The 23483-nt window shown below is 40.0% G+C and overlaps 3 protein-coding genes across 9 annotated transcripts in view; 2 read left to right on the top strand and 1 right to left on the bottom strand.

Moving 5' to 3' along the window:
- Window positions 1–14778, bottom strand: part of LOC122671072 (nuclear pore complex protein NUP98A) — a 31778-nt gene extending 17000 nt beyond the window's left edge. For all 3 annotated transcript variants that reach the window (XM_043868164.1, XM_043868163.1, XM_043868165.1), the window contains exons 1-5: window positions 14648–14778; window positions 13408–13710; window positions 5445–6005; window positions 5047–5271; window positions 4282–4934 (exon numbers count right to left, since the gene is read on the bottom strand). In XM_043868164.1, coding sequence (XP_043724099.1) covers window positions 4282–4934; window positions 5047–5271; window positions 5445–6005; window positions 13408–13710; window positions 14648–14666 — 1761 coding nt within the window. In that variant the 5' untranslated portion in view covers window positions 14667–14778. The remainder of the gene's footprint in view (window positions 1–4281; window positions 4935–5046; window positions 5272–5444; window positions 6006–13407; window positions 13711–14647) is intronic.
- A 2539-nt stretch (window positions 14779–17317) lies between these two features.
- On the top strand, window positions 17318–17751 carry LOC122672665 (heavy metal-associated isoprenylated plant protein 26-like). Its single transcript, XM_043870136.1, has 2 exons — window positions 17318–17478; window positions 17572–17751. The coding sequence occupies exons 1-2, from the start codon at window positions 17389–17391 to the stop codon at window positions 17734–17736; spliced, it is 255 nt and encodes an 84-aa protein (XP_043726071.1). The 5' UTR covers window positions 17318–17388; the 3' UTR covers window positions 17737–17751.
- A 4423-nt stretch (window positions 17752–22174) lies between these two features.
- Window positions 22175–23483, top strand: part of LOC122671317 (membrane-bound O-acyltransferase gup1) — a 137947-nt gene continuing 136638 nt past the window's right edge. For 4 of the 5 annotated variants that reach the window (XM_043868461.1, XM_043868462.1, XM_043868463.1 and 1 more), the window contains exons 1-2: window positions 22175–22395; window positions 23233–23288. In XM_043868461.1, coding sequence (XP_043724396.1) covers window positions 22296–22395; window positions 23233–23288 — 156 coding nt within the window. In that variant the 5' untranslated portion in view covers window positions 22175–22295. The remainder of the gene's footprint in view (window positions 22396–23232; window positions 23289–23483) is intronic. The other variant, XM_043868464.1, reaches the window with a different exon arrangement.

Here is a 23483-nt window from a genome sequence, read left to right as displayed (position 1 = left end):
TACATCAACAACAATAACTCAGCCTTATCCCAACTAAATGGGGTCTGCTACATGGATCCTTACCCTCTAATCAATTCTATTCAAGGTCAAACTTGATATAAGGCCTAAGCTATGCATGTCTTTCCTCACCACTTCTCCCAGAGTCATTTTAGGTCTGCCCCTAGCTTTTTTGGCTCCTTCAATCTGAATCAAATCACTCCTCCGTACTGGACAATCTAAAGTCCTCCATTGAACATGGCCATGCCACCTCAAACAACTTTCTCGTAGCTTATCATGTATCAGAGTGACACCCAAATCAACTCTAATTTGATTATTCCTTACTTCATCCTTCCTAGTTTTGCCACACATCCATCTCAACCACACTGAGCTTATCTATATGATGCTTCTTAATAGCCCAACATTCCACACCATACATCACAACCGGTCGTATAACTGTACCATAAATTTCCTTTTAAGTTTTAACTTTTAAAGAAATATCATCCTTTATATCACCTTCATTATTTAAGATTGAGCTCTGATTCCTAAAATTATCACTTTATAGAATCTCCCTCCCGTCAACTTCACCACCTCATTATCCATCCTAGTGTAACTAAAATTACACACCATCTACTACATATTCGTTATACTTAACTTATAACCTTTTAATTCCAAAATTGATCTCCATACTTCCAAACTTGGCGTTAATCCCTGCTTTTGTCTCCTCCACCAAAAAATATCATCGGAAAAAGCATACACCAAGGAACCTGATCTTGAATGTCTCTAGTTAAATCATCCACGATCAGCGCAAACAAATAAGGGTTTAAAGCTAATCTTTGATGTAACTCAATTGTTATCAGTAATGCACTACCTTGACCCCCTCACAATTCTTACACTAATCACCACCATAGTACTGAAACTCGCGAAATTTCAGTCGAGATATCGAATATTTCGAGTATCTCAAACTGTCCGAAACGAAACACAAGTCCGATATGAAAAAATGCAATATTTCGAATATTTTGGAAATCTCGGTAATTTCAGTCATCTCGTTTCAAAATTTTCGGAAATCTCAGTCATTTTTGGCATTTTACACCCAAAGAAAAATACCATATTTCGACCGATATCTCGGAAATTTCGGTCAGACCGAAACACCGAAACGAAACGAGATTTAGTACCATGATCACCACACTAATGTACGTATATTTAACTAAATTGACATATTTACTCAGAACACTTCTCTTCTCTTAGTAATTGTCAGATTAACTCTCTAGGAACTCTATCACAAGCTTTTTCCAATTCAATAAAGACCATATGGAGATCCTTCCTAAGGGTGTACCCAGTACACAAGGCTCTCACTACTGCAGGGTCTAGGGAGGGGCATATCTATGCAACCTTAACCCCCCTTTTTGTGGAGAGCATGTTTCCTTGTTCGAACCCACGACCACTAGGTTGTCATAGAGCAACATTACCGTTGCGCCGAGATCCACCCTCTTGCAATCTCTAATCTTTCATGAGTCCTCTAAGTTAATAGCTTCTACCGTGGATCTTCCTGACATAAAACCAAATTGATTCTCCATAAAATAGCAACTTCTTGTCTCAATCGAGTTTCAACAACCATCTCCCATAATTTCACAGTATAACTCATTAGTTAGTTTGCTCTATAGTTATTGCAACTCTGAGTATCACCTTTATTTTTATAAATTGGAACCACATTGCTTCTCCTCCATTCGTCTAACATTTTCCTTGTGCTCGTAATCTTATTAAACAATTTGGTTAGCCAAGATAAACAGAGATGCTTAAGCTCTCCCACACTTCTATTGAGACCCCATCTGGACCTAGTACCTTGTCTACTTTCATCCTCCTTAAAACTACCACTCTTTCAGGTACCCTATTTTTTCGTATATACTACGACATGTGATGTCATGATGGGTAATGCAGCCTTCCAGAACACTACTACTCGACATGTCTTCATTTAGTAGACCGTAGAAATAATTTTTACATCTTTTCTTAATGTCCTCATCCCTTATTAGTACTTTATCATCTTCACTTTTAATACATCTAACATGGTCGAAATCTCTACTGTTCCGTTTCCTCATTTTAGCTTCTTATAGATGGCTCTTTCCCCTTCCTTTGTGCTCAAATTATTATAAAGATCATCATATTTCGTCACCCTTACTTTTCCCTCAATCTTTTTAGCTTCATTTATAACAAATTTATACCTTTTTAAATCTTCAACATCCTTGATCCTTTGCCATGTCTTAAAACTAGCTTTTTTCAGCCTTAATGGCTGCTTGAACGAAATCATCCTACCATCAGGTCCCCTTCTACATCGTATTTGTGTCTCCATCAAAAAGTCCCACCTTCCTTGTTTGACCAATTTATCAATAAATGATTTCAAGTTTTCTCCTTTTAAGCTTTACCACTTTCTCTTAGGGCAAATAATATCACCTTTCTTATAATTCGGCATACTGAGACACATATCGATGATCACTATTCTATGTTGTGTGGTTAGAATCTCCCCCGGTATTACCTTACAATCCTTACATAAAAACCATCAGATCTTCTCATTAGAAAGATATCTAGTTGGCTACCATGATGCCCACTTTTGAAAGTAACTAAATGCTTCTCTCTCTTTTCAAAGTATGTTTTCACAATGGATAGATCATATGCCACAATAAAATCTATAACCGAAGTCCCCTCCTCATTCCTCTCTCCAAAACCAAATCCTCCATGTACACCTTCTTAGCCCCTACGATCTCCTCCAATATGTCCATTCAGATTACCCCTATTATAATCTTTTCTGCTTAACTAAAACCTTGCAACTAATCCATCCATGTGTTCCCAAAATTGTAACTTACTACTTTCATCTTATCCTACTTGGAGTGTGTAAGCGCTAATTATATTGACAACCACTTTCTCCAATACAAGCTTGATGGATATAATCCTATCACCGAATGATGCTGATTCATCACCAAATTGCGCTTATTTGCTTAGGATTAAGTCTATGATGGGGTTCTATACATGTTGGGCCTTTGATCCCATGGGTTTTCAATGTAATAGGTCACTTTTATGGACCGAAAGTATGGGTAATAGGGCTGCATACAGAATTAGATGTTTTATTTCCCATACTTAGTTTTATTTTATGTTTTAAATTGAACCGGTCCAAAGCTGGTTGAACCAGTGGTTAAATTTAAGTGAAGTTAGAATATTCCATTTATTGATTTAGTAGGATTTATTTTTGTAGTCATGTGACAACTTACATGACCCTTTAAATTAACTTGTAATAGGAGTCGGCCAGGTGGGTTTCACACTTCTTGGCTGAATAGAATTTGGGCTTTTAAGCCCTATAAATAAATAAAATCGTGGGGGTGCTCAGAACCTCATTCTGAAAAATTTAACTCTAAGCTGCTGCTGCAACTTGTCTTCTCCATTGGAGATTTGTCTTGTGTTTGATAAAGGCTGGTGGGAATGGTGTTTGATCCAATCGACACCTTGCGGTGCGAAGCCCGGATGGTTCTTTGAAGCTCTCTTCAAGTTCTTTGCTCAAGTTCCGATTTTTACTCAAGTTTTCATCTTCAAACAAGCTGTGCCAAGGGATCTCTTCAACAACAGTGAGTTTGAATCACCCCATCCCAAACCTTCCTTCTTCTAATCCTCTAAACCACCAAATCCTAGCAATCCCCCATCTCTTAACCTTTTCCCCATAACCTAATTTCGGTCCAGACCAAACCAACCAACAAATACTGCCCAAAGTTGGATCAAATACTCCCCTGCCCCATAAGAGCACTCGATCCACATTGCTTCCCAATCCACAGACCCTAAACCCTAGATTCCATCATCTTCTACCTTTCAAAACCCTAAACCTAACCTGCTGCCTATTCATTCCAGCACACACCTCCATCAAAACTTAACGTGACCTTCACTGATAGACTCCCCTTCATCAACTTAACCTAACCCTACCATCAAACCCTAACCCTAATTTCACAATTTTCACCTATTCTGAGCTAGCCGAATTACCTAGTTCATAGCAGATCCTGGTTATTGGCTTCAAGTTGGTCTCCTACCAATCTAGAACTACATTACCAAATCTTTTAACATCCACCACAACATTCCTCAAATTGTTATCCACTACTATGACCACTCCACTTCTACTATGCTCATTCAGGAAAATTCACATCCTGAACTCTAAATTATTGGTTCAGAGTTCAAGCCAAGATCTTTACAACACCCTCTATAACCCATACCAGATCAAAAGAATGCAAAAAAAAAAAGAAGCAATTACAATTACTTAGATGAGTGACTTACAGTTGTTTGGCCATAACCTACTGGATTGCTCGAATTCAGCAGTGATGGAGTGGCTGAGAACAAGTTTCCTCCAAATCCAGTTGATGGTTTGCTGAATATGCTCGACTGACCAATGGAGGAGGCAGTATTCAGCCCAAAGGCTGAAGCAGTCTGTCCAAAAGTAGGACCCGTTTGCACAAGCGAAGGTGTAGTAGACTGGAATAATGGGGTCGACTGGGTGTTACCAAAATTCAAACCAGAACCAAATGTTGATGTCATTCCAGGAGCAGAAGCAGATCCAAAGATTGAGGAAGAAGATCCAAATGCAGATGTCGTTGATCCACCAAAAAGAGATGGAGATGAACTAGCTCCAAATACAGGGGCCGATGATGCTCCAAATATAGATGGTGTGGAAGATGAAGTTGAACCAAATGGGTTAGATGTAGATGACGAGCCAAAGGGAGATGAACCAAATGCTGGAGTAGATGAAGTTCCAAAACCCGACGAGCCAAATGCAGGTGTTTTTGGAGCGAACGGGTTGGAAGAAGTTGGTGTGGAAAAAGGATTGGTGGATGACTGACCAAATGCAGGTGAAGGAGCAAACGGGTTTGACTGTGCAGCAGGCGCAGCAAAACCAATCCCTCCAGCAGATTGACCAGCAGGATTGGGACCACCTGACAATTCAAGTTATATGCATACAAAAATAGAGAATTAGTTTTTTTTTTTTTTTAAAAAAACTTCACGGAAATGAAGTGATGACATTTACTGATTGACAAAAACTTATACCTTTATCGCCCAACTGGTAGTCCTCCCACCTCAATTCTTCATGGCTTTTATCTTTGTAAACAGGCATTGCTGATATTGACTCCAGCTTTCCAGCAGGCTGTGTGCCACCGCCATCCACCTCAGGTGTAGGTGTGTAAGATGCCACTCTACTACCCCCACGTTGGCCACCAAAATTTGACTGGCCAAAGCCCGAGCTTGCAAACGTTGGTGTTGTAGCCTGGGATCCTGCATGATTAGGAAATATGAAAAGATATAAAACCAAGCACAGAAATGGGTAAACAAGATCAAAACATGAATGTGAACTACCAGAGTTACTAGTACTCCAAGTAGAGTATGTACACCAAGCATCCTCAATATCCAAACTATATAAGCAACCAATTAAACAATAACCCACTAACCAAAAGGAGAACTCTGTGCTCCAAAAGGAGATGGTGTAGTTCCAAATGGGCTGCTGCCGAATGCAGAACTTGATTGACCAAACGCTGGAGATGAACCAAAACTGAAGGATGGAGCACTTGAAGCGCCAAAAGCAGAAGAATTTGAAGCACCAAAAGTAGGAGTACTAGAAGCACCAAATGCAGGAGTACTAGAAGCACCAAAAACAGGGGTGCTTGAAGCCCCAAATGCTCCCCCAGATCCAAATGCTGGTGAACTGGACACACCAAAGGCTGTACCCGTGCTACCAAATGTTGGAGTTGTCGTAGATCCAAAAGCAGGGGTACTTGTGGCACCAAATGCTGGGCTGCTTGTAGCACCAAAAGCAGGTGTACTTGTTGCACCGAAAGCTGGTGTGCTAGACCCACCAAATGCAGACTGACTTGACGCACCAAAGGGCGTTGAACCAAACAGATTGCTACCGAATGCTGGTTGAGTTTGCTGAAATGTGCTTCCAAAGGGACTTGTCTGAGGAGTCGATCCAAAGCCTCCAAAAGCAGGCTTCTGCCCAAAGACAGAAGATCCTGTGGAAAGAAATAAAAAGGGAGTTATCAATCAAGAAAGCAATAAAAAAGAAACCAGTTTGAGAACATCATAATTTGATTAATACAACATATAGAATCGCCCGACTAGCTAATCAGCAAGACAGTGGTCATAGGAGTTTCAAACAATGAACTCCAGTAAGATTTAAAGCATAGGGAACAAATAACAACAAACATTTGATGTGTCGTGATCAACCAACCCAAAAACGCAGGTTCAGGAACTCAGGCGTATACAGATTTTTTAAATATTTCTAAATACATTATTGGTTATTGTTTTATCATAAAAATAAGGGAAAATTACACTGCCACCCCCTGAGGTTTGTCCTAAATACACTGTTTCTAAATTATACAACCGCACTCCCTGAGTGGACGGTGTTAAATAATACAATGTAAAATACCAACTTTGCCCTCATCTAATATCATTAACCAAAAACTGTTAAATAATACAATGTAAAATGCCAACTTTACCCTCTTCTAAGATCATAAAACAAAAACCTATTCAAACCCTCTAGGGCGGCTCAGCTCTTCATCCTCTTTCCTCTCTGACCCTTTCTTCTTCTTGATTTTGTTTTTGTTTCATTCTATTCATCTTTCACAAGCACATTCAGCTCTTCATCCTCTTTCCTTTCTAACCCTTTCTTCTTGATAATAAGGATAAGAATGGCTGACAACATCCAAGTCCATCTCAACCTCTTTGAGATAACCCATTCTATCTCCCACACCTCTGTTGCATGCGCAAGAACTCTACCTGATTGTTATCACATTTAGTGTTTCACCACTTGTAAACCACTATTGTGTTATCTATTGTAATTATTCTCCACGTCTCTTGCTATGAGATCTATAAGAGATCTCACGTAACTACACTTATATCAATACAATATAAGCGCTGCTCACAGCATTAAGCGTGACAGCAATTCAACAGCATCCAAGTCCATCTCAACCTTATCACTTCTTGTTACAAGGTTGCCCACACCTGAGACTTCTCCACACTTACGTTCACTGAACTTCTATGAACACAAGTCAACATCTTCAACCCCATTATTAAAGCACCTATACCTCAACGCTTTTGTCTCCCTAAACTCGAAACATAGATCTAACGAGAAACCAAAATCAAAATCTGCATACTCATCTTCCTCTTCATATAGGGAAAGGAATTGCAGAGAAATAACAGAGTCGTGAGAGAGACTCCGTTACAGATTGAAAACTCTGAGAGTCTGGAGAAAACAGCATTTTTATTTACATCAGAAAAATTGGCCAAAAAGTTCAAATTTGCATTTGCAATTCTCAGATGGAAACGGTAACTATCACGGGAGCTGAATATGCTTGTAACAAGGGAGCATTGGCGATAGAGATGGGACAGGTAACTATCACATAAAAAAAGGGTGGGAGATAAGGTAGTGCCACCTGTTGATACTCACTTGCATCTGATGACCGATTTGAGTGACACGAGAATTAGAATCTCTGTTAGAATGTCATCATTGCAAAACAAATCTCCGCCACCGTCTCAACTCCTCAGAATGCGGCTATTAGGGCTGCTCCTCATCTTTTCGGTAGATTTCAACCCCTAAACACACGTACGACCCACTTCAGGTTGCTAGGATTTTGGAATAGAGTGAGAAGAGATGGAAACTTAGTAGTACCGAGAGAGAGAGAGAGATGAAGTGAGAGAATGAAGATTGATTGAAACAATTAGTAGCGATGAACCCAACCAGAACCCTAAACCCTATTTGAGGGAAGGGGTTGGGAAGTTGGGGATGCCCTTTGGGTAAAATGGTAAGCTCACACCCTAGAAGGGGTATATAAGTCATTTGACGGCAAACTTAACCAACACTGTAACAGCTAACTAACGGAGTGGGGCTGACTGTAATAAGTAATAACTAACCTAAACTCAAGGGGTGCGGCTGCATAATTTAGAAACACAGGGGGTCGCTCTGTATTTAGTACAAACCTAAAGGGGTGGCAGTGTAATTTTCCCTAAAAATAATTATATGTGTAGTCAAAAAGGGTAAAAATAAATGCAAAAATAATTCGGGTCAAAGTTCAATTTAATGTATCAATTTCTATCACTTCAAATGAAGATTCCAAAATAGGTTTTTTTTCAATTAGGGCTCCATAGATTTACCATTGGATCCTGGTTCTATGATATCAGGCGAGTGAGAAAATTTGAGTTTTTAATTGACGTACATAACTTGGGCAGTGGATCTTACGTATATTATATCATATTTTCGCTTATTATATCATATCTGAATATTTTATTGGTAAGACAAAAAAAGATAGAGATATAGAGAGATCCATAGGGATGATGCCACCACCAAGAGTTCAAGAGTAAGAGTCTATGAGATTCAAGGTTTGTTGAGCTCCTTAGTTGAGGAGAAGATGCCATTTTGACTTGGCAAAAGAGCAAGAGACCACAAGTCTACCAATGCTCCTTAGCAACAAAGAATATGGAGTGAACAAGTCTACCAATGGTTTCGGCCAGTTGCGTCTTGGTTTAGGTCTCCAAAATGGGTCGTTCCGGTCCAACCAAGGATACAGTATGAGTAAACTCACTGGGGAAGAAAAGAACTTGTTACCAAGGTTTCGGGTTTCGCGTTTCGGGTTTCAGCCAGGGTTCCCAGGTTTCTACCGCAACCTTGTTGAAACCTGGGATTTTTCTAGGCCAATCGAAACCTAGGTTTCAAGGCCCAGAAAATGGCTTTTTGGGCCTTTTTTTGGGCTGCCTATTTTTACCATTTTACACCTATTCCATGAGTTAGTTTCACAAAAAAACCACCCAAAATGGTACTTGTGGTTTGGACCCAAGTTTGCTACTGTACGCTGAATGCTGCTGTAGACTAGCCCTATTGAGGGAAAAAAATCATTACCTGCAACCTCAAATCACGCAAATCCAAGCTGTAGAAGGGTTGAATAAGAAGAAGAATGCAAAAAAGTGGTAAGAAATAAGTTTTTGGCAAAGTCCCAAAGAGCAGTGTCGAAACCAGTTTCGCGCTTTGGTTTAGTCTCGGTTAGTGTCGAAATCAAGTTGCAGTTTTGACCAAACCTTAAAACCATGCTTGCTATCTTTATTGTGCTAGATCTCGGGAAGGTCCTTTGCAGGAAGAAATTTCATTCCTTTGCCGCTGTGCTTGAAAGAGTAGGTATTCACATAGCCACAATGCTGTGCCTTCTTATCAAACAACCACAATTGCCCATGAAGAATGGGGCATACCCAAGGATTTAAGTATTGGGTATCACATTGGAGTGGTGATTTTAAGAGAAATATCATACTGTATCAGTGAGAAAGAAGATATACCAAAGATATGCATGGAGATGGTAAAGAAATGCATGAATGTGCTTATGATACATATAAAATACAGTTCTGAAGCATAAAACACTTTATTATGCAGTATGCAATATATCAACTTGATGCAAGGGTTTAGCCATTTTTTACCTAATCTAGTGCATAACCCCCCCCCCAAAAAAAATGAACGAAAAGTTATTTGAGCACAAAAAATAAAGAGATCCGCAACTTTACCGCCTTTTCGCACAAATCTATTTCAATCCATGATTTGAACATTGTAAGACCCCAACATTTGTTGAAATGATGAAGATTAAAGTTGGTTTTTATGTTAGATGATTTCCTCTAATTCATATCGAACAGAAAAACAAGTTTCCAAGACCTTCAGTTGCTCTCAGTTTTGCATCTCACTCACGGTTTATGTTTTGCATGTTAAAAGGAGGTGTATCTTACCTGAATCAGACCATATCGGATTGTATCAGTCTAGAATCAGATCTTATTGGTCCCGTATCCGTCGATACAAACATGTTTTGAAAAATATCGTATCGGACTGTATCACATTGATAACGATACATATCAGATGGCGATACGATATGGTCTGATACTTTAAACCCTGGGCATACCATCAAAGGGAGGATGTCACAATATACTGTATCCAAATACCCACCAATAGAGTAAGTGAGCAAACACCTATCGATGATCTTGAGATTGGTGTTGTTCACCCATGCAACCTTGTCTAAAGTAGGGTATGCCTTTGCCTTCAATCTCAACTTTTGAACGTTTTCAGAGACAACATTAGTGCAACTGCCTCTGTCAATCACCATGCTACATAATTGGTCATTGCACTTCACTCGGATCAATAAGATACTGCTGTGATGCCAATCTTCATCTTCAACGACTGTGTGAGTGGTCAAAACAGGATGAACATAACAATGATGTGGCTCCCCATCACTATCATCATCAAGGACTTCATGCTCACATTCTGCCTCCAATAGAACCATCTTGAGATTCCATTGCTCTTCCAAAGCAAGAGATATGAAAGAATATGTATCAATATAAGCTACCAGACGGTTGGGACACTAGGAAGAAATATGTTTGTACCCCTTGCACATGAAACATTGACTGGCGGCCTTCGACATCACAAAAGGTCTGTCAGAACCACAACCTCATGTTGGAGATTAGGGGCAGTTTGGCACTTTGGCCAAGAAGTTACCATAGATGAGCCGTTAACTTGGGGCTTGCTGAATGACTTTACCTAGGGAGAAGACTACTATTGACCGAGACAATCACCATTAGGAAAGTATCTATAAAAGTCTTCCGAATGTATGACTATGGCAGACTTTCTTCTAAGTTTTGTCCAATATGCCAGCTGTAAGGCGTCTTCTAACGTAGGCAGTCGATTGGATGGTATTGTGGCATGGATCTGAGGATGCAACTCATTGCGAAGCTATGCCAATGTACTAAAACTCGGGTCTCGGTACCAACTCAACTCTTGGAAAAACCGAGACGAGTCGAGATCTCGGATCTCGCCGAGTTGGTGTATTTTTTTTTTTTTCAACTCGAAGCCTCAACTTTGGGTCAACCCGAGATCCGAGATCTTGCAGAGATATGTCGAGTTTTGTCCAATCAGGTAAGGTATTTAAGTGGTAGGTGGGTTAAAATAATGGGTTGAAACCGAGATCCAACCGAGATCTCAACGAGATATTGCACTTTTGAGACTCGTAGGCAGTCTCGGCTCGGCTTTTCCAAAAACCGAGAAACTCGGCGAGATCTCGCGAGTTCTCGAACTATGAGCTATGCCGCCAATACTTCTTCATCCTATTAAAAATCAGATTGAGTGGCTAAGTAATAAATCCGGCCAAATACTCAACAGGCATACTATCTTGTCTCAGTTGCGTGAACTTAAGGTGCATGCACTGCTTGTAGCTGGCCAGTAGGAATCTCTGGTCCATGGCTTCACTCATGTCAGCCCAAGTGAATGCCTAGAATCCGACTTTGTTGTTAGTGTTTGATTTATCAAACTCGAGTCATGCCCTTCAATTTATCCTCTGCAAATAGAATTTTTTTGGCCTCAGTCAACCCATACCATCTGAAAAATATCCTCAAACTATGAACCCAGTCAAGATCAACCTTGGAATCAAAAGGTTTCAAGAGAAGTAGAATTAAGATAGAGTACACAGTGTGTGACTTTAGTTACTCTAAGACAATAATGAGGTGGTGAAAATTGACAAGGAGATTCAGCAAAGTGATTATTTTAGGTATTTGGGCTTATCATAAATAAAGAAGGTGATATAGAAGATGACGTTCCACATAGACTTAAATAGGATAAATGATGTGGCGAGATGCATTCAAAGTGTTGTGTCATGTGTGATCGACGTATTCCTTTAAAACTTAAAGAAAAATTTTATAGGACAATCATATGACCAGCTATGATGTATGGTGCGGAATGTTGGGCAATTAACAAGCATCATATAGATAAACTCAATGTAGCAAAGATGAGGATGTTGAGATGGATGAGTGGCAAAACTAGGGAGTATAAAGTAAGGAATGGTCTTATTATAGCTGAATTGGGAGTGGTGCAGAATGTTGGGCAGTTAAGAAGAATCATAGAGATAAACTCATTGTATATGAGGATGTTGAGATCGATGAGTGGCAAAACTAGGAAGTATAAAGTAAGGAATGGTCATATTAGAGCTGAATTGGGAGTAGCTCCGATGCATGATAAACTACGAGAAAGTCGTTTGAGGTGGCATGGCCATGTTCAACGGAGGCCTTTGGATGCTCCAATATGGAAGAGTGATTTGATTCAGATGGAAGGAACTAAAAGAGCCAGAGGCAGACCTAAAATGACCCCAAGAGAAGTGGTGAGGTAAGACATGCATAGCTTAGGCCTTGTATCAAGTAGCACCTTGAATAGAGCTGATAGGAGGGCAAGGGTCCATGTAGCCAACCCCATTTAGTTGGGATAAGGCTGAGTTGTCACTGTTGTGGACCCATAGTCACGCCAGAACAGGGTTACAATACAGAACCGAAAAAATAATAAAAGAAAGGCAGGTAGGGGAGTTAGAAGACTTACCGAAGGAGAGAGAGCAGAACCAGGGAAGATGAGAAATAGGAGGAAACCACTCCAATCAAACCGCAACGAAGCATAGTAAACAACAAAAATTCTCAACTCTATTCCAATCAACTCCATCATAGATTACATATGTATAAATAAGAAAAACAGTCATCTCAAAATAGAAATCTTTTTACTAGGAAGAAATTAAATTAAACTCAAACTGGAAACACTAAAATATCCTACGTAATCTACACAAATAAAAGAGTATATTTTATCCCAATAAATCTCTAGCAAATCTCTACAAACCCCTTTTGGACCAAAAAGTTGGTTTGGGCCGGTTGAGCCTTGGCTTGGGTCTCTAAAATGGGTCATAACAGTCCAAACATGCTAACCCAACTGCATCAAAGAGACTAAAAGCTTCCCTTCATGCTCAACCTTTCACCCATACCAGGAAATTAATGAGTAATGCAACCAGTCGGCCTTGAATACCTACCAGTCTATGCACCTTTTTATTGAAATGATAAATTCAGGCAGAATGTTTGATTACACCTTTTTTCGCCAAATATCATTAACAAGTAGAAACAAAATATTGTTCCCTCTTCAACTAATGAGAGCTTCAAAGTTGTTGTCATAAACTTAGTAAAGCACACACACCACGGGGTAAAGAATAGCATCCAGCCGTATCAGTATCTGTAAGACAAGAAGTGTCAAGTATTTCACCCAGAACAAACTCTTGGAGTCCATATGAATGTTCCAGAAGGAAATCCACCAGATTCTTCCTTCACAATGACCAGTACCGTTGAAGCAGTAATTTATATTCCAAATGTGTGGATTCGTATGCATGTAAACGTTGCAGAACACCCAACAGAAATTCTAACAAACAATGGAATTTATACACCGGAAAAAAAGAGAGAGAGAGAAACCAAACCCCCCGCCCTAAAAAAAATCATAAGCTTTATCATGTCAACCCCTATAATGTAACCACTCCCAGTTGAAATAATGCAAGATAAGGAATCATCCAAAAGGAGAAATAGGTCAGACAGGCTTACCACCAAATGAGGACGAAGAGCTGCCAAAAGCAGGCGTTGAAGAAGCGCCAAAGGCAGGCATTGAACTTCCAAAAGCCGGTGATGACGAAGCACCAAATGTTGGCACAGAGGTTAGAGGAGAAGAAGACTGAGTTGCTCCAAACACGCCAGTTGATGTGCCACCAAATATGGAACTCCCCGTCTGTGAACCAAATGGGCTAGTACTACCAAAGGGTTTGGGGGTGAACGGGTTGCTGCTGGCATTGTTAGTCTGACCAAAAACAGACTGAGACCCAAATGGGCTAGTTGATGATTGCCCAAAGGCTGTCAAGTAAATTGAACACAACAAAAATATTTATTAAATATTGTCACAACCAAAGTTTCATGAACAAATGGGCAAAAAATCTGCCAAATTATAGAAAAGATTATAGCTCATATGCAGCAGGAGAAATGTACTAAAAATGTAAGTTATAAAATTGCAGTATAATTTGGAAATGGGGGGGTGTTAAGGGTCATTCCAAACTCTATAGCTAAATGAAATGGTCAGTGTATCCACTTCAAAATGCCCTCCTGACAATTTCTAGAGGGAGCATAAGTTTACATACACAATTACGCACATATTTATTTATATTTATACATATACATATACATAAAAGTATCCCGATAATGAAAACTAAATCTCACTCGAGCCAGCTAAAGGGGTCCAACAAAAAGAATTGCTTAAGAGAGACATGAAAAGGAAAAGCACAAATATATCAAGAATAAGAAACATTGTAAATATGTAGAGCTTCTGCATGCAAAGATGAGATATAACCACATTTTCATAGCTCCTAACCAATTCATGTCACGCAGGAAACTGCGGGCACACCATAGAAGACCCTAAAAAATAACCCAGGCCATGAAAACGACGTTCCTTTTAAAACAGGAGAGAAACTGCACTTCCAACTAACATTACAAATCCCAGAATCAAAAGATTCAAAGGCTCTTTTTTTTTTCCTTCTTTCCCTAGGAAAAAAGAAAAGAAGATCCATCATAACTTTTCCTTTCTCAAAAATAATAATTTGGAAAATAGAGAATGCGAAGACAGAACGCATCCGGTCGTTAAAAATTAAAATCACATCACGATAAATTTTGACATACAATTGCAAGGTTCACAGTACCAGAATCCAACGACTGGACTGAGGAACAGAAGAGAAGCAAGCATTAACATCAAAGCGGATCGAAACAGAAGCGATCGAGTTGCGATGTGATTAAAACTTACGGTTACTCGAACCGAACATTCTTTCCCTAAGGCTCTCCTCCAATCCGAATCAGCAATAAGTACTGTAGAACACACACAGAGATAGGAAGAGCACAAATCAAACAGAGCGATGTAAATATCATAAACATTGAATCGGATTTTATTTATAGAAATTTATACCATCCCTGCCCGATCGGTTCACGCGTAGCTTAAAACCAACGCTAATTTAATAACATCCCCAAAATCCCAAATAAAAAAATCAACTAAATTTACAAATATATATTAAAACCGATCGAGAAATGCTTCTACCTTTCCGCGAGAATTACACACTGTGGGATGCAAATATTAGCTGAGGTTTTCGCTTACTTTACGGGCACTCGAAGAGATAAAAGGAGAAAGCGCTTAAAAGAATAAATCATCGAGGGTTTAAGAATACGGGGGCGGACTGCGGATGGAGGGAGAATGGTAAAATGGCCAATTGCTTCTTGAAGCCCAAGCCCTCCTTTCTTTTCCCCATTTTTTTTTTCCGTGGTTAATACTAATTTCTAAATTGATGCAGCTAGTGCTTCAACTAAGGGGAGAAATTATCACCTCCAATTCGTGGGCACTTCCAATTCTTTCAATTCCTCTCATAGGGGGATTAGACCCTACCTTGGGTAGTGTTTGCGAACAGCGGATAGGATGGTCATTTTGGCCCCCATGTGAGGAATTGGAGGAACTAGAGAGGGTAGCGAACTGGAGGGGACAACAATTCACTGATTCACGCTTTAAATTCTTTTTTCATAGAGCAAATTACATGCATCCCCTTGTTGTTTGAAATAATATCAAAACACCCGCTTAGTTTCACTATTTACATGCACCCCCTAGTTTTGTGGACGACTTACAAATAAGCCCCTACCGTCAAGTGTGTACCGTTAGTTGTAGTTAAACTTTTCAAAAACCCTATTTTATCCTTAAATTTTTCCCATGGGCCATTTTACCCTTATTAGACATAAGGGTAAGCCCAAACCCTTCTCCCCCAATAATGTTCTATTTCCATCTTCTTAACCTATCCCTTTCTTCTTCGACGAACTACGCAGAGGAGAATCAAAGACCAACACGCTTCAAATTGTTTGCACTCCTTCAACAAATTTCGATTTGGCCTGCAACTCCAAGCGACAGATCGCACCTCTCAGCCCTATCGATTGCTACCACTGGTCACCCAAATCGGATGTGAAGAAGGAGATACAATTTCTGCAGATCAAACCTAGCGGCAAACACAATATCAGATCTGATCTCTGGTTTAATCCTCACGATGGAGAAATAATAAAGGGGCAAGAAACTAGGTTTGGGTTGCCTGAAGTAGGAGAGCTCACACCCAAAGTATTAGAAAGAAAGAGAGAGGGAGGAGGGAGATCGATACCAGTCTTGGAAGGCTAGGGTACTACTGGGCAAAACTAAGGAGGAAGACAAAAAGAAGAAGAACAAATGAGAGAGGAAGGGAAACGAATCGTGATCTTCTACGGCGCCCTGCCCGTAGTGGCCTGTGCGGCCCAGACAGAGCGTCGCGCGCAATGTCCGCCTTACCCTTCCTTGAGCACCTTGTCCGAGCAGGGGTAAGGCAGACATTACGTGCAACGCTCTGTCTAGGCCGCACAGGCCGCTACGGGCAGGGCACCGTAGAAGATCTGTATTGAAGGGAAACCCAATAACAAAGGTTTTGCCAAGGGAAAAAAGGAGATAATGGGTTTCAATTATTGGGATTTCAGTAAATGGCAAGAGAAGATGGGATCAAGGGGTTTGATGATGGCGGTTTGGGTGTGGGTTTTGGGAAAATGAGATATGAGAGATGAGGTATGAGATCAGACTTGCAAGATTTTTTTGTAATGGTTCAAGATTGAAACACATGAGAGTTTCTTTCTTGTACAGTTTCTCTGGTTTTGGAGAATAACAAATTAGGGTTTTAGAACCTGGCATTAGACAACGGAATCAACCTCCATAGGCTTGATGATGGCGGTTTGGGTGTGGGTTTCAATTATTGGAATTCCTTTTTGCTTTTTGAAAAATCTGGTTTTTCTTCCCCCTTGTCTTTTACTTTCAAAACTGAGGAGACCGCCGGAGAAGAGAGGGATAGGGGGAGATGGGTTTGGGCTATGTTTTATAAGGGTAATATTGTCCATGGCAAAATCGTAATCGTTTCTGGGGGGTTTTGAGGAGAAGAATGAGAATAAGGGTAAAATGGAGATTTAAAATAGGTCACTGAACTACAAGGGTAAAACGGTCTTTTTACTTACAAAACTAACAATTTACTAACATCGTGAGAAATTAGGGGATTTTTTAAAATAGTAAAAGTAGGGGGTGTTTTGATATTGTTTCAAACTACAGGGGGTGCATGTAGTTTGCTCTTTTTCATATTATATGGGGGAGCATTCTCTATAGGGGAGTGCAAGGTAGGGGTGTCAATGCGTCGGGTTGGGTCGGGCCTGCCTAAACCCTGACCCTGACCCAACCCTGGCAGGGCCAAGAAACCCTCAACCCTAACCCGACCTTGCCAGGGTTTTCCCTTACCCGACCCAACCCGACCCTGATAGCGTCAAACTATGAAGAAGACATAGCCCTATCTATTACCTTGGGCGGCACTCGGTCGTACGCGCTTGAGCTCCGCGATACATAAATATGGGGAGTGTGAATTCCATTGATCCACAACACCATCTCCGTTTTCAATATTTTCTCAAATCTCAAATTTCCATATTTAGTGAACGAAGAAAGAAAGATCAATCAAAATGGGTGCTCTGAATCATATCTCTGAAATCTTTGATTTCTCTCACAGGAGTAGTAATAGCAAGAAGCTCAAGAAGAACAAGCAATTGCAGGTATAAACTACTTAATTAGCTACACTGCTCTCTTCTTCTTTGGTCTCTATAAGTTGGTTGTTAATTAAAAGGGAACTACTCTGTTTTGTACAGACGGTGGAGATAAAGGTGAGGATAGACTGTGAAGGGTGTGAGAGGAGAGTGAAGAAATCAGTGGAAAGGATGAAAGGAGTGACGCAAGTGGATGTGGATCCCAAGAAGAACAAGCTAACGGTGATTGGGTACGTGGATCCAAAGAAGGTATTGCATCGGGCATAGCATCAAACGGGAAAGAAGGCGGAGTTCTGGCCTTACGTTCCATACGAAATGGTAGCCCTATCAGGGTTGGGTTAGGGCCCGACCGGGCTAAGCCCGAGGTCTTATCTCGAACTTGACCCGACCCTGCCAGGGTCCGCCAAAATCTCAACCCTGACCTGCCCTTCGGGCTGGCAGATTAGGGACGGGATCAGGGCGGGTTCGGGCCAGCCGTGCATTATTGACACCCCTAGTGTAAGGGCCACGTGCACTTTGGCATCTCGGGGGCGGAATTTCCACCTTTCATGGTGGGTGGGGCGGTCATTTTGCCCCCCTATTGTGTCTTGGCATGGCTTGCACCCTGCAGAGAACATTTTCCATATATATATATATATATATATATATATATAGATATATATATTTAGGGGAACTGTTATCTCCCTGGGAGCACAGTGTCCTTGCGCGCACAACAACTGTAGACACTGAAATTTTGCCACCACCCTAGGAAATGATGATAAACGGGACACAGATGAAAGGAGTTGCACCCATGACCCTTAAAAATTCACAAGAACTGCTTAAAGGCCCAAAAAAGCCATAGAAAAACCCAAAAGCTGAAAGTGGGGGAAGCATTAAGAGCACGGCGTCGTGGTAAAGGACGAATCCTCAATACGTCCGCAGCGCCGCGGATGTGGGGTACACCCCTATAAATAGGAGGGTCCTCCATCCTCCAAAATACGAAAAAATTGAAGAGGAAGGAGTGAGATTAGAGGATTCCAACCCTGTTTTAAGATCCCCTTTCCCCACTTTAGCCCTTTTCAAACCAATTTTTTGAGAAATTCTTCTTAGCTATGGGTTATCCGTTGATTACCTTGCTTGAAGAACAATAGCCTCAACCTTGATTCGAGTTCTTTCTCTAAGCAGTTATTTCGTCTATATACGGTTAACGAAAAATCTCATTTCACAGCCATCACTCTGTCCGAAGAGTCAGTGACTATTCATCCATCCGTCTCCACCTGAGCCGAGGGATTACTAACAGTCAAGAATCTCCGCATAGAGGTATAATCATTGCATTTTACGTTGGCATGATGTAGCATGTTAAGTTTATTGTGTTAGTGTACATATCATTTAATTTTTTATGTAAATAAGTATTAATAGAATGTAGTTATGGAATTATTTGTGATTTTGTGGATATGCCATGAAGAGAGAACGTTTGATACTTAGCATTTATGATAGAAAAACCGGTTTAACCGGGCAAGTTGGGGTGCTAATACCTTCCCATACTTGTAACCTGACCCCTTACCCGTTCTCCGACCATACCATGTGGAATCACGTGAATCTATTCGACAATTCAAATAGAATCACATTCATTGGGTCCTAGGCCCTAACCCTTAGTGGCGACTTCATTTTTTTTATGAAGCATGATCCAATCCCCTATATTGATGTATCAAAATGATTTCGTGATCAAACTAAAGACCACTTGTCGCCATAAGGCCACGAACAACCTGATCGGGGGATGCCCCGTATTTACCGCAAAAACAAAGATCTTTCTTCTACCGCATTAGTCCATAGCAAGCAAAAGTAGCAAGGTAAGACAGACCTCCTCTTGTTCTTCATACCTTGCATTTGACTGAGGGATTTGAAGAAGGATCCAACTTTCTCCTTTAGGGAGAAAGATCTTTTTAAGGGCATACTCTAGTGTAACTTGTGAGTTGTGGCTTCATTTGGAGAAAATTGGACTGTTTATCCATTGATGATTCTTTAACAGCTGTTTGGAGCAAATGTTAGAAGATGAAGTGAAAGTTTAGCAATATTCCAATTTATGTTGATCATCTATAATTGTATTCTAAACTAAAGAAAATTTCGGATGGATTGGTGCCACAACATGGTATCCATAAGCCCCGACTAGTTCTTGAAATATACCTATGGGAGGTTCTTTGGCTTGTCAACCATTTGGCCCTACCTAACATTTGATCCATGGAAGATATGTCATGATACAAGGTTGGGATGGTTTCATCCCTTGTGCATCAGAACTTGTCTGTTTGTACATATGTTTGTAAACTTCAAAAAGTTCATATTTTGGTTTACATTGTAGCAACTAGCAAAGAAAGATGCAGATACTTCATGAAGACTCTGAAGGAGGTCATCATTCCACCCTTAAGAAGGGTGGTTCATGTACAAATTGTATGGGTGGTTGAAGTAATGTAGGCAAGGGATTGGGAAGCACATATCATGCTTGGGGGTAATGGCCCCAAGGGGAATTCAAAGGAGAAGATCCCAAAGCAAATCTAAACAAGATGTAATCAATGGAGAAGAAAATAAAAAAAAGAAGAAGAAACTACAGAACTAATGAAGACAATAGGAAATAATAAAAAGGCTAGAAATCCAAAGTACCAATAAGAATGTAGGAAGGAGAAACTGTCCATGAAGTTAGAGGAGTCACCCAAACCAAATTAAACTAGTTCATTGCAAAGGTATTGAAAGAGATAGTACTAATAACAAGATGTTTTAACTTGCTTTGAATTGTTTGATTTTTTGTTTGTTTTTTTTTTGTGTTCTTGTATTGGCTTTCTGTCTATTTGCTTTGATAGTGTTTAGTTTGTGAATAACACCATACTGTCCCCTCTATTGAAAGTTATTGTCAATTACAGACGTAGTGAGATTGTAATGTTAATGACAATACTGCAATTATTGGTAACAATTTTCGAAAACAGGTTTTATCAAATGCCATTGGTGTTTCAATTGTGTTTTGGAAATGTTTCCTAAACAAGTTTATCAAACGCTACAAAGACTATTTTTTGTTGTTTTTCAACACAGAAGCGGGAAAAACTATTTATATTGTTTCTCAGCACTAAGGTTATCAAACAGTGTCTTTGTCTATAAATTTATGTTTTTTGTTCCTCTCTCTCATCAGTTACAAAGTTGTTAGAATAACTTTTCTTAAATTTTTTTTTTAGGTAAGATTTTTTTTCTTACATTTCAAACATAGTCGAAACAAATTAACGGAATCTAGTTACTAATGCAGTTGGTGAGCTGTGGTGCGCTTCATGCCCATGCTCACCAGGAGGGCTCGAGTTCGAGTCTCCTGGCTGGTACCTTCCCTCCTCCCTATATATATAAAAGCTCTATCCGAGCCGGGGGAGTGGAATTTTTATCCGCTCAAGTGCAGTGCACTGGATGAAAATCCCAGGGAGTGCTTGCTAGCACCCTCTCCCGTTTCCTCCTTACATGAACTGATTACTGCCCTCATAATAATTACAAAACCATTCGTCAGCACTTATCGGTCCACTGTCTACGCCTCTTGCTCTTAACCAAAATGAAGACCTGCCCATCTCAATTTCCGATTCTAACCGTTTCCCTTGCAAAGCCACTAGTCCGATCTTTTCCACTTTCATCCTATTAGAGTCGAAGCACTGCGTGCATTCATTCTTCCCTTCTCTTTGGGATGGGATCCAAATCCTCTACTTCCAAGATCTATACTTCCATGCTACTTCCAAGGCTTCTTAGTGCACCACCTGGCATTACAGCCATCCGACGGTCTATAATTAAAAATTTTTAAAAATATGTGAAACTCATGTCAACATTTTGAACCAAGTTAAAGACCAAAACAAATATGAACCAACCGGTTCAAACTCAATCAAACCGACCCATCAACACTCAAACCATCCATCCCTGACTGGTTTCAAATCGATTTAGAAACCAAAAATCCCCAAATGCAGAGCTGAACCTCTCCAGCGAAGGATACTCCTATTTCTCTGCTTCATCTGAACTGCCGAACGGTATACCGGAAAGCGTAGGGAAAAGGCTCTTCTATGGCTTCCACCGGAGAACCTTCTTGAGCTCCCATGGCGCAGTCGAGAACCCCCTCCGTGATCTCTCTTCTCCTCGTCTTCCGAAATCTTACAGCAACATCTAAGACTAGGTACGATCGAAGTGAAATTCTCTTCTTCCGAAATGAATCAGAGCTCCAAATGTAAGTATTTTTTCAAGTTTTCTTCATTTCCTTCTTTACTGTTCAACCGTTCTTCATTTTCTTCTTTAGTGTTCAATCGTTCTCCATTTTGTTCATTTTTTTCTTTACTGTTCAACCGTTCTCGATTTTGTTCATTGTGTTCATAGGTTGGGGGTTTAGGGCACCTTGAGAAACGCAGTTGCAGATCCGGTGGAGAAGCCTTGTAGTAGAGCAGCGGAAGAAGACGATGGCCTCAAATCGATTTGAAACCCTAGGCAGATGAGAGGTTTGGGTTTAGTTTGAGTGAAATGGGTTTGGGTTGATGAGCCGAACAGATCAAGTGGGTTTGGTGTGGAGTTCAATATGGTTCAAACAGGATCTCATGAGGTTTTCAAAATATTTTGATATATTCAATATCATCCGTTGGATGCTGGTGAGGCCAGGTGGCGCACTGTGAGCTGCTGGAAGTAGGATGCAAGTAGGAGCTTTGGAAGTAGAGGATGTGGATCCCTTTGGAATAACCCTCTGAGAGTCGAAGCCGTGATTTTACCATCCCCTTGTGGTCGACGGGTGGTCTTATTATTCTCTATTCTGAGGAGTCACTGAACCAGATATTAAGGCGAGGTTTGGACAAATGGATAGTTCGAGGAAGAACTATGAGCTTATATTTCTTTCCCTCTATGCCTTGGCTTTTTATGCCATGATCATTTGTCGATCTCTTCAGCTCTCTCATGGTGCCTACTCTCCCTCCTTTATCCTTCTCACTCTGTGTGTGTAGAATAAGTATTCAAATTTAATCACTTGGAGTTCTTTTCTATGTGTCTATTTTTTATTCTAATACATTGCAATTCATATCCATCACCATGCCAACTAATTTACAATACATGTTTTATTTGCTTAATTTTCACTTTTCAGGAAAAAAAAAATAGCTTCCATCAGGTTGAAAGTACAGAAGGAAAGGAAAATGAATTCAAAAGAAAATTAAAATTGAAACTTTTCTCATCACTACTAATAATAATTGTGTATTTAACTAAAAAACTTACTGGAATAGTAATTAAATTTTACTCACTTTTCAACCATATTAGCTGGATTTGTTTAAGAAAATATGATAGGGCTAAGGAATTTATTTGACAAGTTTAATTACAATGTTTCGTGAGATATTAAGTAGTTACACAATCCTAATTGCAAAGTTTCCATTTCCTTCTTAAATTAATTTCACTTGCCTTCGTTCCCCTTTGCTTGTGACCAGATGGAGCCATAGTGTGTGGGTCTCCCCTTGCTGAAAATTTTGAATTCTGCTTAATTTTTGTACCACCTAGCCTTTATGAGCCCATCGTTGGTATCAAGAAAGTCGCTAAAAATGCTAAAATAAGGATATTGAGGAAAAGATGTTGATGACTTCTAGGGGTGATGGTGTCCGCCTATACCACTTTGAGGGTGAAACTTGCTTAAGACCAACCTGAATATTTCCTTACCTTGAAGGCCATAGGACATCTAAATGAAATAGTAGAATGCAAATTAGGATTGATGATAAAATATAAGCTTCTCTTCTTTCTCCTGTTTGTCTCTAGATCACTTGGAAAGGCTTTTCGGTTTGCGACATGGATGGATTGCAAATCTTCCGAATGTATGTTTTTCGCTCCCTAACCATGCAGTTTGTTCATATTGTTCTTGTTGTCTATAAAAATAGAATTTGCTTGTCCTTGTTGCCATCCATATTCTTATGATAAATTGTTTTTAAGATTTCTTTTTATCAATCCACCAATCAATGCACAGTTTTCTCCTTCAAATGAACTTGTTTTTCTACATATTTTTGAACATT

The sequence above is a fragment of the Telopea speciosissima genome, chromosome 8 (assembly GCF_018873765.1).
Source record: "Telopea speciosissima isolate NSW1024214 ecotype Mountain lineage chromosome 8, Tspe_v1, whole genome shotgun sequence".
Taxonomy (NCBI): Eukaryota; Viridiplantae; Streptophyta; class Magnoliopsida; order Proteales; family Proteaceae; genus Telopea; species Telopea speciosissima.
This window is presented reverse-complemented; position numbering and strand designations above follow the sequence as displayed.